The 12,607-nt window shown below is 59.0% G+C and overlaps 4 protein-coding genes and 1 pseudogene across 19 annotated transcripts in view; all 5 read right to left on the reverse strand.

Moving 5' to 3' along the window:
* LOC126943908 (metallothionein-1E) overlaps window positions 1-12,607 on the reverse strand; it is a 339,166-nt gene that overhangs the window by 285,292 nt on the left and 41,267 nt on the right. The gene's annotated exons all lie outside the window — the stretch shown is intronic.
* LOC126943900 (metallothionein-2) overlaps window positions 1-12,607 on the reverse strand; it is an 894,508-nt gene that overhangs the window by 267,817 nt on the left and 614,084 nt on the right. The gene's annotated exons all lie outside the window — the stretch shown is intronic.
* The window catches only part of MT3 (metallothionein 3), an 892,117-nt gene that overhangs the window by 246,681 nt on the left and 632,829 nt on the right, over window positions 1-12,607 (reverse strand). The gene's annotated exons all lie outside the window — the stretch shown is intronic.
* GNAO1 (G protein subunit alpha o1) overlaps window positions 1-12,607 on the reverse strand; it is a 166,469-nt gene that overhangs the window by 6,835 nt on the left and 147,027 nt on the right. Inside the window, exons 7-8 of one of the 2 annotated variants that reach the window (XM_050773045.1) lie at window positions 9,181-9,334; window positions 5,502-6,415 (exon numbers count right to left, since the gene is read on the reverse strand). The exons of the other annotated variant lie outside the window; for it this stretch is intronic. Of the exons in view, the coding sequence (XP_050629002.1) occupies window positions 6,228-6,415; window positions 9,181-9,334 (342 nt within the window). The 3' untranslated portion in view covers window positions 5,502-6,227. Of the gene's footprint in view, window positions 1-5,501; window positions 6,416-9,180; window positions 9,335-12,607 lie in introns of those variants that run through there. 2 annotated transcript variants of the gene reach the window in all.
* On the reverse strand, window positions 3,161-6,018 carry LOC126943886 (uncharacterized; annotated as a pseudogene). Its single transcript, XR_007721881.1, has one exon. The product of XR_007721881.1 is annotated as an uncharacterized LOC126943886 (transcript).

The following is a 12,607-nucleotide window of genomic DNA, read 5'->3' on the forward strand; positions in this document are numbered from 1 at the left end:
CAGGAAAAAGAAGAGAGCTGGCGTAGATGCCACTGGGCATCTATGGGGAGATGATCTCCCCCAGGGATGAGCACACTGTGGGTGCTGAGGAATTGCTGGTTCCACTGCCGCACCGTCCCCCTCTGAGCAGAAGGAGGGTGACGAGGATGAAGTAACCACACCAGTCACCGAGGACCATGCTGTACCAGCGCTCTCCCTGCCTTATGTCACTTAACCTCATCCGGCCTGAGGGGACACCGCGGTGACACAGATGGGCCAGATCCAGAACTTATGCAATGGGTCTCTCCAGTCCGTATCAGGCTGTGGGGCTTTCGAGGAATCAATACTAACAGCAGCATGGCGGGCTCCGCGCATCTCACAGCCAGTCCTCCCTTCGGGATCTCCCCGATGCCTGCATCATTCTACCATGACCTGTAAAGGCGGCCAGCCCCAGCCCCTGGTTCTTATTGGCTGAAGTTGGTAGGTAGAGGGGCAGACTTCTCAGCTGCCTCTCAGGGGCACCTGGACAGCTGGCATGGCTTTATTCCCCAGCCCCAGGAGCTGTAGTACATGGCACTGGCCTTTCATTCTGCTGAACAGACTCAGTAAACGCACATGATCTCATCGCTCTCCCATCCTCAGTCAATTTCATTCTCAGTCTCCAGGAGCATTTTCCTGTCATCTGTGTGATCCCACCGGGAAGAAGCAGATCTCGCTTGCCCTGAGCCACCTCATTGGGGTCTGTTCAGAAAAGGGCAACCGGAGGCTTCTGGGAGGCCCAGTGAACCTGTGTCCAGGGCCTCGGGCCGTCCACACTCAAGTTCATTGAGCCGCATATGAGGCCAGAGTGGTGAGGTTCTGAGACCCCAATGATTCCACAGGAACACGCTCCCCACTCCACAGAGCCACCTCGGCCTGCAGCTGCGTAACAAAGAGCTGGAAACCCACAGCCAGAGCCAAGCTCCCTCCTCCATTGCACATCTGCCCAGGCACTGCCAGGAGCAGCCACTAGAGTGACCTGAGCTGGGAGTGGGGACTGTGCCCCCTTGGCCACTGAGCTTAGGTGTGGAGGAGAAATCAAAGCCGGCTCATTCAGGCTCCACAGTTCCACTGGTTAAGGCTGAGCCCCCGCCACAGCCCTACGCCTCAGGGCCACAGAGCATGACTCACATGCACTCACTCTTCCGGTCAGTACTGCCTGGCATCTACATGCAGGGCTCTCTGCTGGGCTGCCCCGAGGATATAAGAATGACCACGTTAGGCTCCTGCTCTCTGAGAGCTCAGAGTCCAGCTGGAGAAAGATGACGCACAGTCTGTGGTCCCAGGAGTGGCAGCGCAGGGGAGGACTTGGGGAGCAGAGGACAGACATAACCAAGCCTGTTTTTATGGGGAGAGGGCCTTGGAGGGAGCCCCAAAAAGTGGCTGATCCTGGAGACTTGGGGAGGGCAGTGAGGAGGGGAGATCCTGCAGGGCAGGGGAGGCGCCGGCACTGAGACCCCTGCCAGCCCCCCAGGCCTGACTGCCCTCCCTTGGCACGCTGCGTGGAGCCCATTGCCAAGGAGCTGAGAGCACAGCTGATCCTCACAAGCTCCCCGGAGGAAGCAGACGCCGGGCTACATTCAAAGAAGAGATACCACCATTTGAGAAAAGAGAAAGAAGCCAGAGGTCACAGATGGCCGACAGCCAACCCCCGAGACCTCCACCTGCCCCAGGCTGCAGTGGAGGCCCAGGAGCAGCAGGAAGCGGTGCCAGTACAACCATGGCCACTGCTGCGTCACCCACAGCAGTGTCCAGGTGGGCACCAAGCTCTCCAGGACAGGAAGGTGGCTCGGCGCAGTGCAGCAACGGAGCAGCCTCCTACCAGATGGTGATCCTGACAGGAGGGCAGGGCGCCCAGTTGCCCTGATTCTCTGTCCCCAGCAGGAGTGTGCCCGCTCCGCAAGGCTGCCCGCAGTCCTGGGACCAGGATGGGGCAGGGCTCGAGGACACACATCATGCAAGTGCCCCTGGCAGGAGCTCCCTGGGCCCTGACAACACATCACACTCATGCTAGGAAAGCGGGCACTGTTTATTAACGGTAGGCGACTAATAAATACATTATGGCAGCCAATAAATTATTACAATAACTAGAGATTTATTAAACCAACAAGTCACTCTTCTTACAAAATTACAGTTAACACGGGGTGGGCGGCAGCGACGGGGTTGGGAGGTGGGACCACTGCTCTTGAGAGAGACGGCTTTTCTAAGGAGGGCCTGGGACGCCTGAGCCCACCTGGCCTAGACGGGGAAGGGGGGTGTGTGGGGAGGCAGAAGGTACTCAGCAGGGGTAGGGTGAGGGATGGCCAGCAGAGCCAAGGGATGGGTCAGAACCAGCGGAGTAGAGAAGACCAGGAGGCAGGAGGGGAGGGCCTGGCTGCCCAGAGCTGTGGGAGTAACAGGGTGGGTGTGGAGGGGAGAGTGGGGAGGGAAGGGAGGAGAGGAGTGGTGCCTCGGAGCTGCTGGCTCTGCCAGGAAGGGCAGTGGGTCTCTGCTGGTGGTCTTGCTGCACTGGGCCTGGGGATGAGAGATTCTCTTCCAGGGGGAGCCCCTCTCTCAAGAAGGGGATCCAGGAGTTTGGATTCGGGGCCATTCTTTCTGCTCTCCCCTCCGCCTGCCTCTTTTTTGACAGGGGCCTTCATCTGGCTGGAGTGGGGTCTGTCTGGAGGCCCCAGCTCCTCTCTGGGCAGGGTGGGCTCAGGACTCTTCTTGCTGAGGGGTGGGAGATGGGGAGCCCTACCACAGACCCCACGGCAGCAGCTCACGCCCCGGTCCTGTTCCCTGGGCTGCTGGGATCCTGCACTCTAGGCTTGCAGCCTGACAGCAGGAACTGCTTGAGGGTGACTGCCTTCAGCACTGCACACTGAATCTCTGGTGGCCGGGGAGCTGGAGCCTCAGGTCTCGGCTCCTAAGAACTGCCAGGTTGTGCCTGAAGGCTCCCAGAGGCTCAGAGAAGAGAAGAGGCAGCCAGAGGAGGCTCTGTGCCCCAGACTTCTTGAAAAGGGGGAGGGCAGGCCACTCGCTGACTTGGAGGAAACAGTTGGCGTGCTCATTAAATATCCACCTGGGACTGCAGGGAACTTACTTGCCAAGAGTGCACCAGGTCAGACTGAGAAATAAAGGGGGTGACCAGGAAGGATGCAGGCTAGAAAAAGGAAGAACTTCCAGAATCAACCCCTGGGTGCTAACTGTAGAGTGTTAGGTGGGAGCAGGGGCTAAGCTCCCCACTGCAGGACTCATGTTGGCCAAAGGGAAGGGCGTGGGTGAGACCACCCCGGGGTCTTCCCTGTTGGGGTTTGTAGACAGCTTAGTGACAGGGCTTGCAGGTGGGAACCTGGGGCTGCCTCTGCTCCTAAGAACACTCAGGGAAGACCAGTGCAGACCATGGAGGGCAGAGATGCCTCCAGTTCCTGCCAGAGGGAGCTGGGCTGTGGGGAGGGCCTGGCAGACAGCCGCGTCCTGGCAGCAGGCATGGTGGTCTTCTGCCTGAGCTCCAGGGTCCCCATGGAACCCAGAATGCCAAAGCTGTTGGCCAGGGGCCCAGGTTGTGCTCTCTGCTTGGGGCTGGGCAGACCCCATGCCCTACTCAGGCCAGAGAGCCTTGGGGACCTCTATTGGTGCTCAGAGGGAAGGCCAAGACCTGGTTCTTATGATTGCCAGTGGCGCAGGTCACAAAACTGGCCCATAGGCATGAAAGTGGCAGGCATAATTTTCATGAGTTTGGCAAAGACGTTCTTTGTAGAAATCAGTTTCTGCTTGGCCTGCTAAATCCGAGCCATAGGAGAGGTTAGCATGGCCCCTCAGGGCACACACAGGACCACTGTGGATTAGAAACGCACCCATGTCTGGTCACTCACAACATTCCTCCCACATCCACATCCACGACGGAGCCAAATCTTATCTGTCACCCTCAGTCGCCACCCACAAGGTGGAGCCACCGGTTACGACATGGATGACAGGCGTCACGCACAGGGCGATAATTTCTCCCTGGATACCCCTGAGGGCCAAGGACCCCCCCAGGCCAGGGTGGGAGGATTGAGAGCAGTGCAAGAAACTGAGGAGGCTGGAGCATCCAAGGGAAGAGAAAGGCAGGCCGGGGATGGACGGCGGGAAGGCCTGAGCACCCACTCCTCCAGCCCCAATTCTATAGACAGGGAAGGCCTGGATCAGGAGCCTGGACCCAGCCTGGTGCTCTGGCCACTGTGGTCTGAGGGAGGTTGCTGGGGGATATGAAGAGCCCTTCAGCCCAGTGACTTCCACCTCCAGGGTGATGGCCTTAGAGGTGGAGCGTGGCCAGCATCCCCCTTTTGCCGGCTGCTTCTGAGCCTGGGGTTACAGTTTGGAGCAGAGTTAGGGGCACAGCCGGCCTCACCCAGGGTGGTGCTGCTGAGAAATAACTGCCATGTCTTCCATATTGGGCAGGATGGCTTAGCTGCCCAATGTCCATGGTAGGACACTGGGTTCCCAGGGCCTGTCCTCTGCCACGCCCCAGCACCTGGTGCAAGGTCCAAAACATGACCGAGGTGCACAAAACAGAATGGACTTGGGCTGATGGGGGACTCCCGCAGCCTGGCTGCCAGAGGCTTCCCAGGCACTGGTCCCTGCAGGCATTTGGCACTATGGAAGGTCCCTGGGTCTCCTGGGCCCCACTGAGAGCTCTGTGCCTGTGGGTCCAACAAGTCCAGAGCTGTTGGCACTGGTGCTTCCTGGCTCTGGGGCAGTCCGGGGGCTACAAGTGGAAACACAGGGGCCCTGCCTGTCCGGGGACTAAGCAGTGTCCAGAGTCGGGGCAGGGAGAACAGAGGGCTTGAGGAGGGAGGCAGAGGCCTGTAGGGGGTACCCTCCTCCCTCCATGGCACATCTACATCCCCAGGCACAGCCTGCTGTACAAGCACACGACTGGCCTGGGTGTGGGCGGTGGCCTCAGCCACCTGGAGGCATCTTGGAGTGGGAGAGGTGTGTTGGTTGCCCAAGGCCAGCCAGACCTGCGTCCCCAGGAGAAGCTACCCCGCCCTCTTCTGCTCAGGGATCTGGGCAGTGAGGCCTCCTCTAAGGGGTCCTAGGACTCTCCCTTTAGAGTGGGGGACAGGGGAGTGTGTTTGTGCTGGCCTGGGCCCAAATACTCCAGGGTGTCAGCTCCATCCCCTGCTGTCCTCTATCCCCAGGGGCTGAGAAGACACCAACGGCTGCGGACAAACTCCCTGATTTCTTCACCAAGACAGTGAGGCAGGGCACTGGCTGCACACCATACCCCACCTTCCGTCTCGCCCAGACCTCTGCAGCTACCGAATCCCCAGCCCGAAGGCCTTTGCTGGTTTGAGTTGAATTCAGTGTGGACTGAAGAAAAAACATATCTATTCACACCTCAGAGTGACCACCCGAGCTCCTGGTGACTGGAAAAAGGAAATGGGTCACCCTTGGCCTGCAAGGACTGGGCGGGAGGCCCCAGCCCAGGCGACACAGGAGCCTCCACCTACCTCCCCCGTGCCTCCCACCTCTCCCTCTTCCCCTCCCCGCCACCATCTATCTGAGCCATAAGTCAGTCTCAAGAAGCATTTCCAGAACTCGGAGGAGTCAGGGATGGGGGTTCTCTGGGAGAGCAAAGGCAAGTGAGGACGACCCAGAGAAGGAAGGGCTGAGACCCAGGGGAGGGAGCAGGGAGACGGAGGCCATCGCCAAGGCCTGAGTCCTCCCACCCATACCAAGTTGACCTGGTCCCACCCTGGCTTTCGTTGACGGAACTGCCCTCCACCAGAGACCCCAGGCACAGCGGAAGGATGGCTCCTATGACCCCGCCCTGCCAGCACCCTGCTGCAGGGCTGTCTGCGCCACTGCACCATGCAAGATGACAGGAGGACACTGAGGCTTCCAGTGAGACATCAGGTGCAGGGTGTGCCCATCTGGGCCACACGGCGGCCCTGCCCTGCCCCCACAGCTTCCTGATAAAGCACTCAGAGATGACGCAGAGGCTCTGAGCGGCGGAGTCTCCTGGCCTTGCAGCATGCACTCAGCGGCCCCGCCCCGCCCATGCGTTACCACGAGTTCTTTTGGGGGGTGCAGGTGGAGGATGCTCCCTCCTCCCTCCCTTGGTGCCAGCCTCTGGGGTCTTCTTCCTCAAGTGCAAAGAGTGGTCTGAGAGTGGTGGAGCCTGGTTCCAGGTGAGGGGGGCGGCAGGCCAGGTAGGGCAAGGGTGCCGGGCAGGGTGCCCAGGCTCAGTAGAGTCCACAGCCCCGCAGGTTTTTGGCGATGATGACGTCCGTCACGGCGTCAAAGACAAACTGGATGTTGTTGGTGTCCGTGGCGCAGGTGACGTGGGTGTAGATCTCCTTGTGGGCTGACTTGTTCTTGCTCTCGTACTGGGCCTGGATGTAAGCCACAGCTTCTGTGAAGGTGCTGGGGCCTGCAGAGCAAACAGGCGAGGTGTGGTGAGGCGAGAGGCCCATGGGACTGCCTGGCGTGGACGAACCCAGCCTGGCCTGTGTGGCCATCAGAGACAACTGCACAGGGAAAACCTGATGGAGGGGACCTGAGGGGTCAGCAAAGTCAATAGGGGGTCCTGGATCCAGTCAGTGGGACAGTGTAAAAGTCATGAAAGATACAAAATATCAGGTCTCTCAGTATATCACCTGTATTTATCTATTTTTTTTTTTTTTTGAGATAGGGTCTTGCTCTGTTGCTCAAGCTGGAGTGTGGTGGTGCAATCAGGGCTCACTGCAGCCTCCACCTCCTGGGCTCAAGTGACTGATCCTCTCTTCTCAGCCTCCTGAGTAGCTGGAACTACAGGCATGTACCACCACACCTGGCTAATTATTACTATTATTATTTTTAATAGAGATGGGATCTCACTATGTTGGCCAGGCTGGTCCTGAACTCCTAAGCTCAAGTGATACTCTCATCTCAGCCTCGTAAAGTGCTGGGATTACAGGCGTGAGCCATTGTGCCCAGCCAATCACCTGTATTAAAGGGAGCACTGTTTCGTGAAACTTCCATTTTCCTTTTATACATGCATTTATGGTCTCCTTTTTCTTTTTTTGGAGATGGAATCTTGTTCTTGTTCTGTCACTCAGGCTGGAGTGCAGTGACGTGATCAAAGCTCTCTGCAACCTTTGCCTCCCAGGTTCAAGTGATTCTCAAGCCTCAGCCTCCCAAGTAGCTGGGATTACAGGTGTGCGCTACCACGCCCGATTAATTTTTGTATTTTTAGTAGAGATGGGGTTTTGCCATGTTGGCCAAGCTGTTCTCGAACTCCTGACTTCAGGCGATCCGCCCACCTCAGCCTCCCAAAGTGCTGGGATTACAGGCATGAGCCACCACGCCCAGTCATTTATGGACTCCTGAGGCAAATGTTGCATCTTACCGTGGGTCACGTGCAAGGAGGTTTGAGGGCACTGGGCTCATGCAGGTAGCCCTGGCTGATGCATGCCCTGTGGGTGGGCCTTTGCCTTTAGGAGTTCACAGAGCAGGCTCTGACATCACCTCCTGCGGCCACTGCTGGGCCAGGTGGGAGGAGGAGCCTACAAACTTCTTGTTTCTGATGTTCACTCACAGGGGATTAACAACCGCCTGGCTCAGATGCTACCTTCCTCGGGGACACCACATTGAGCTGGTTCCCAGGTAGACACAGGGAGAGGAGAGTCTAGAAGAGAAGCTTCTAGTTTGGGAAGGGGCAGAAGAACAGGACCCCAGCTTTGCACTGAAGGCCCTCAGCCTCCAGGAATCCCTGCCAGGCACAAGCAGGGCTGTGACAATCCGTGGAGGGGGCAGCAGGGAGGGGAGCTGGAGTTCAGAGCCGTAGCTCTAAGCTGGAGTAGGCTGCTGTGCAGAAAGCCTGGAGGGTCTGCCAGACCTCAGCTCTTTGCTCAATCTGGGCTGGAGGTTGGGGAGTGTCCTAGGACTGCAGCTGACTACTCAGCCTCCCTTGTCCCCTCCTCCTTCCCCACTTCAGCCCCACACTGGCCTTGGTAACTGACCTAACCCACCTGTTTCCACTGCCCCAAAGGCCACAAGCCCAGGTCACTAGGGCAGGATCCACAGGCCCTCAACTATGGCTAGAGAGGAAGCTGGCTGGGAGCTTCTAGGGAGGCTGAGCCCTACTCAACTACAGCTGGATATGCCTGGGTACTGGCCTGCCAGGCACTCAGTCTGATTATGGGGGATGGGTGGAGGTAGGAGGTAGGAGAGCTGTGCTGCTTGCCTGGCCCCAAGCCCCCGGGGTGCCCCACTGGGACTCTGTCGGCCCCTGCTCTGTGCCCTCCAGGCTTCAGGGCAGGTCGGGCTGAGGGTGCCCCACTTCTCCTCCCACTCACTTCTCTGGTCAGGGTCTCGCCACCTCAGAAGAACTGATGGGCACCCGGGCTATGCTGGGGCCCTGTAACCGCTCTGGGGTCACTGACCAGGGCCGCCACCCTGCAGCTCCTCAGGAGACCCTGGTCATGCTGCCTTCCTGGCTGCCCACCCACCCCATGGTCAGGTAAACCCACCACAGCACTGGCAGGGCTGGCCTCTCATCCCTAGCACCCTATGTAGGGGGCCAGGGCTCTGCTGCTTGCAAAGCAATGTGATTTGAATCTTGCAGCAGCCCCGTGTGAGTTACAGGCATAACCCCAAAGGCAAGAGCAGACAGGCGGGGAGCTTCCGATGTGAGCACCACACGAAGCTCTGTGTGCCCATCAGCTCATTCCCTCCTCACAGCACCCGGTGAGGGAGGCGAGGGCAATGACAGCCATCACTCCACCTCACAGACCCAGAGACTGAGGCTCAGAGAGGCTGCATGACCTACCTGAGCTGCTTGTGAGTGGCGGAGCTGGGCCATAAGCCTTGGGCTGCCTGACTCCAAGCCTCTGTACCCCGCCCCTCATCTTCTCAGCGTTCGCTTGTCACAGAGAGCCCCTGTGCGCAGACAGTGGAGCTCAGGCTCCCAGAGGCCACCATGGTCACATAGCTCATAAGTGGCAGAGCCAGGGCTCCACCTGCTTTCCCTGATGAGGAAGCCCCGGCTAGCTGCCCCTCCTCGCTAGAGCACAATCTGGGGGCAGGGCGGGGCCCGTTTGTGTGGATTCTCTGTGGCAGAGTCGGGGGCATCCACAGAGCGCAGGAAGGGTGGACTGGGCTTTGGGAATGGGGCCCGCTCCCTCGGGGGCCTGCTGTCCCTGGAGGGGTCTCTACCTGTATATTCAGGAAAGCAGATGGTGAGCGGGGATTTCTTGATCTTCTCTTCAAATATGTCCTTCTTGTTAAGAAACAGGATGATGGACGTGTCTGTGAACCATTTGTTGTTGCAGATGCTGTCAAAAAGCTTCAGGGATTCATGCATGCGGTTCTGCAACAGAGTGGAGGGGTGAGTGAGGGGCGGCAGCATCCAAAGCCCTGACCCACCACGGCCAATGACACAGCGGGACAAGCAAAGGGAAGGTCCACCAATGTGGCTGGACGCACCACCGGGACAGAGACCACCAGCACGGAGACGGGAGGATCCACAAGGACAGACGGGACGTGGTCCTGTTTCATTCCACACGCAGGCAGGGCGGGGCGGAGCAGGGCCGGGCAGGGTTGGGGGATGCTGCCCCCTTCCAAAGAGAGCTGGCCCCAGGTGGGGGCAGTGAGGTCACTGGAGAGGTTCCAGCTCATGGAGAGGACATGCACCATGCACGTACAGGGCAGGGGCCGCAACCACCACCGAACGCATCTGCACGGAACCCCGCTCATGCAGATTTCTCTACCAGGGTTTCATTCGGTTTCGACAGCAAGGCTGGAAGGGTGCACGCATTCAGTTGGGAAACATTAACCGAGGACTAAGAGATCCTCGAATTAATCCCGAGTTGGAAGCAGACACCAGGGGGATAGCGTCTCGGGGGTGAGCTTGCTGTGGCCTTGGTGTGGTTGGTGGTTTCGTTGGTGGGCTGGGGCTGGGGAGGCTCTGGGAGAACTGGTTGTTGGGGCTGGTTTCTCAGTAGAGGGGCCAGAGGAACCCCAAGATGAAACACAGCAAAACAGATTAAAACAGAGAAGAAGATAAAAACCCAACAGGAGAAAGAGAGAAAAATACTGAAAAATTGGTTCAACCAGTCTCAGGGCCAGGGCACCCGGCCAGTTCCTGCAGAGAGCTCTGTGCGGGCTCACAGGGGCCATGGCCATCCTGGGCCTGTGGACCACAGGGCAAGAGATGCAGGATGGGTAGGAGGCGCCCAGGCCAAGTGGCTGGAGAGGAGTGCGGGCGCAGGGGCAGGCTGGGCAGTTGTCACAGCAAAGTCACCCAGCGGCGCCCTGAGAACCTGCTGCTTTCAACTCTTAGCTGATGGATTCGGTTGGAGGGAGGTGCTTCATACCTTCCGGGCTTGGAGGGTCTCTCAGAACTGGTTTTGGCCTTGGTTTGGCAAGATAAGGCCCTGCAGGCGGTGGCGGCGACTGTGGTAGTGGAGAAGTTGTGGCAGCCGCAGGCCCGGCTGGGTGGTGCTGAGAGCAGGTACGAGGCCAGGACCAGGCTCTCGGGCTCCCGGGATGCAGTGGACACGGCGGCTGGAGGGCCAGTGGCAGCCACCAGCCCCAGGGCTCTCCTGGCCTGGCTCCAGGAGCTGCTTCCAGACACCTTTGTCGCGGGCTGTCACCCCAGCTGTCACCCCAGGCCAGAGAGGGATGCGCAGCGTTGACTAGAGGATGGCTGAGGACCAAAGCCTGAGTCCCTGGGGCCTGGCTCTTGCCTCTCTGAGGCAGACAGAGCTCCCACATCCTAGAACCTGACCTCTAGCCATGGCGTCTGAATGTAGTAGCCGCAGGAGCTATTCACTGAGTGATGATTCCTGCGTACAGGCACGTTTACAGCTTTTAGCCCAGTGGTCCTCATGTGGCCTGCGAGGCCATTCTACCATCGTCACCATTTACAGAGGAGGAGGTGCAGGCCCGGGCAGGGTGGGGTGGTTGCCCATGATCACAGAGGTGGCAGGGGCGACGCTAGACCCTGGACCAGATCTGTCTGACTCCCAAGGTACCACCTCTGCACGCGCCCCCAGCACACGGCGACGACTGCTGAGTTCTACAGCAGCAGTATTCTTGCTGCCACCACGGTAATGAGCTGCCTTTGTGGCTGCTGTCAGGTTGCAAAGTCATCCCCATTCCCTGCACGAGTTGCTACTCTTCCCCGGGCTGTGAAGGGTGGCCAGCTTTGGGGAAGGAAGGACACAGGAAGAGCCTGCCTGTGACCTTGGCTCCATGTGCTTTGGCTTCTCCAAGGTCCTCTCCTCCAGCCCTTGTGTGGAAGGGTGGGGGAAACGGGGAAAAAGGAAGGTGAGAGAAGGTGGAGAAGACTGGAGGGCAAGTGCTCCAGGCAACAAGGCCCACAGGCTGGAAGGTCACCCAGTGCCAGGCCCAGCACCAGGCTCATGCTCACTGGGGAGCCGTGGGCCGCAGAGCTTGGGGCCTGTGGCTGCTAGGCCCACCCAGACGTCCCTTTGTTTCCATCTTCCAGAGGTGAGTGAGAGCCCAGCCCCATGGCTGGTGGGCCTGGGACTGGGGTTGAAGCCACCCACAGGCCTGGCAGGGCAAGTCCAGGGAGAGGCTGGATTCCAGGGGGAAGGGCCCTCCTGGCTTCCTGCCTCCAGCTCCTTTGCTGTCTTTGAAACCATGGTGGACACAGGGAAAAAAGATGAGCCAAGTGGAGCTCAGACCCCAGGAGTTGGAGCAGTGGCCCCAGTGGCATAGAGCCCAGCAGTGGGGAGTGGGAAATGTTTGGGCAGTCACTGTGCGGGCGCGTGGTTAGGAGGCTGACCTGGGCTTTGGGTGACCAGTGAGTCTGGGTCCAAGCATGGCCCAGGAAGTGCATCCACCCTTGCCCCACTCAGCATCAAGACTCGGCTGGTGGTGACTGACATCACTGCCTGCAGATGCCATTGAGAACAATTACAGCAGAAACCCAAGTCAGGGGTACAGGTGGGCCTGAAATAGGAAGAGCCAGGCGGGTGAGCCTGTACACGGAACGGGTCCAGACTACCCACACCACCAGCCCAAAGCCCCATCACTCTGCGTAAGCCCCTCAGGGCGGCGGCTCCTCCTCCCTATAGCACTGTGCCCAGTAGCCCACACCCCAAAGCTCATCCCATCCTCGCAAAGCCCAGTGGACCAGTTGGGCCAGAAATGATGAGGAAACAGACCCAGAGAGAAGACAGGCCTTACTCAAGGCCCAGCATGACAACAAGCTCCACCTCCAACCTCAAACCCTCGGTGCCAGCCCGCAGAGGCGTGGGGTGGGGTCTGCACGTGTTCCAGACAGAAGGAGATGACAGACGCCAAGCTGTGACCCCACGGCCTGTGGGCCCCACTGTCAGGAGTGTTGGGGCTTATCTCCAGTGACCCTGTGGGCCATGCTCGGTGCCTGGTGGGCTGCAGCCCAGAAGGGGACCATGGAGTAGACCCGCAGGCTCAGGGCAATCACCAGTCACCGCACAACCACCAGCTTGGCACTGCTGTCCCAGAAACAGCTCCAGAGCGCTGCACATGGATCACCCATCCCACTGCCGACAGCCCCCAACAGGCAGGTACTATTATTATCCCCCTTTTATGGAAAACAGTAACTGAGCCGGAAAGGTGCTGCCTAATTCAG

Source organism: Macaca thibetana, chromosome 20 (genome assembly GCF_024542745.1).
Source record: "Macaca thibetana thibetana isolate TM-01 chromosome 20, ASM2454274v1, whole genome shotgun sequence".
Classification (NCBI taxonomy): Eukaryota; Metazoa; Chordata; class Mammalia; order Primates; family Cercopithecidae; genus Macaca; species Macaca thibetana.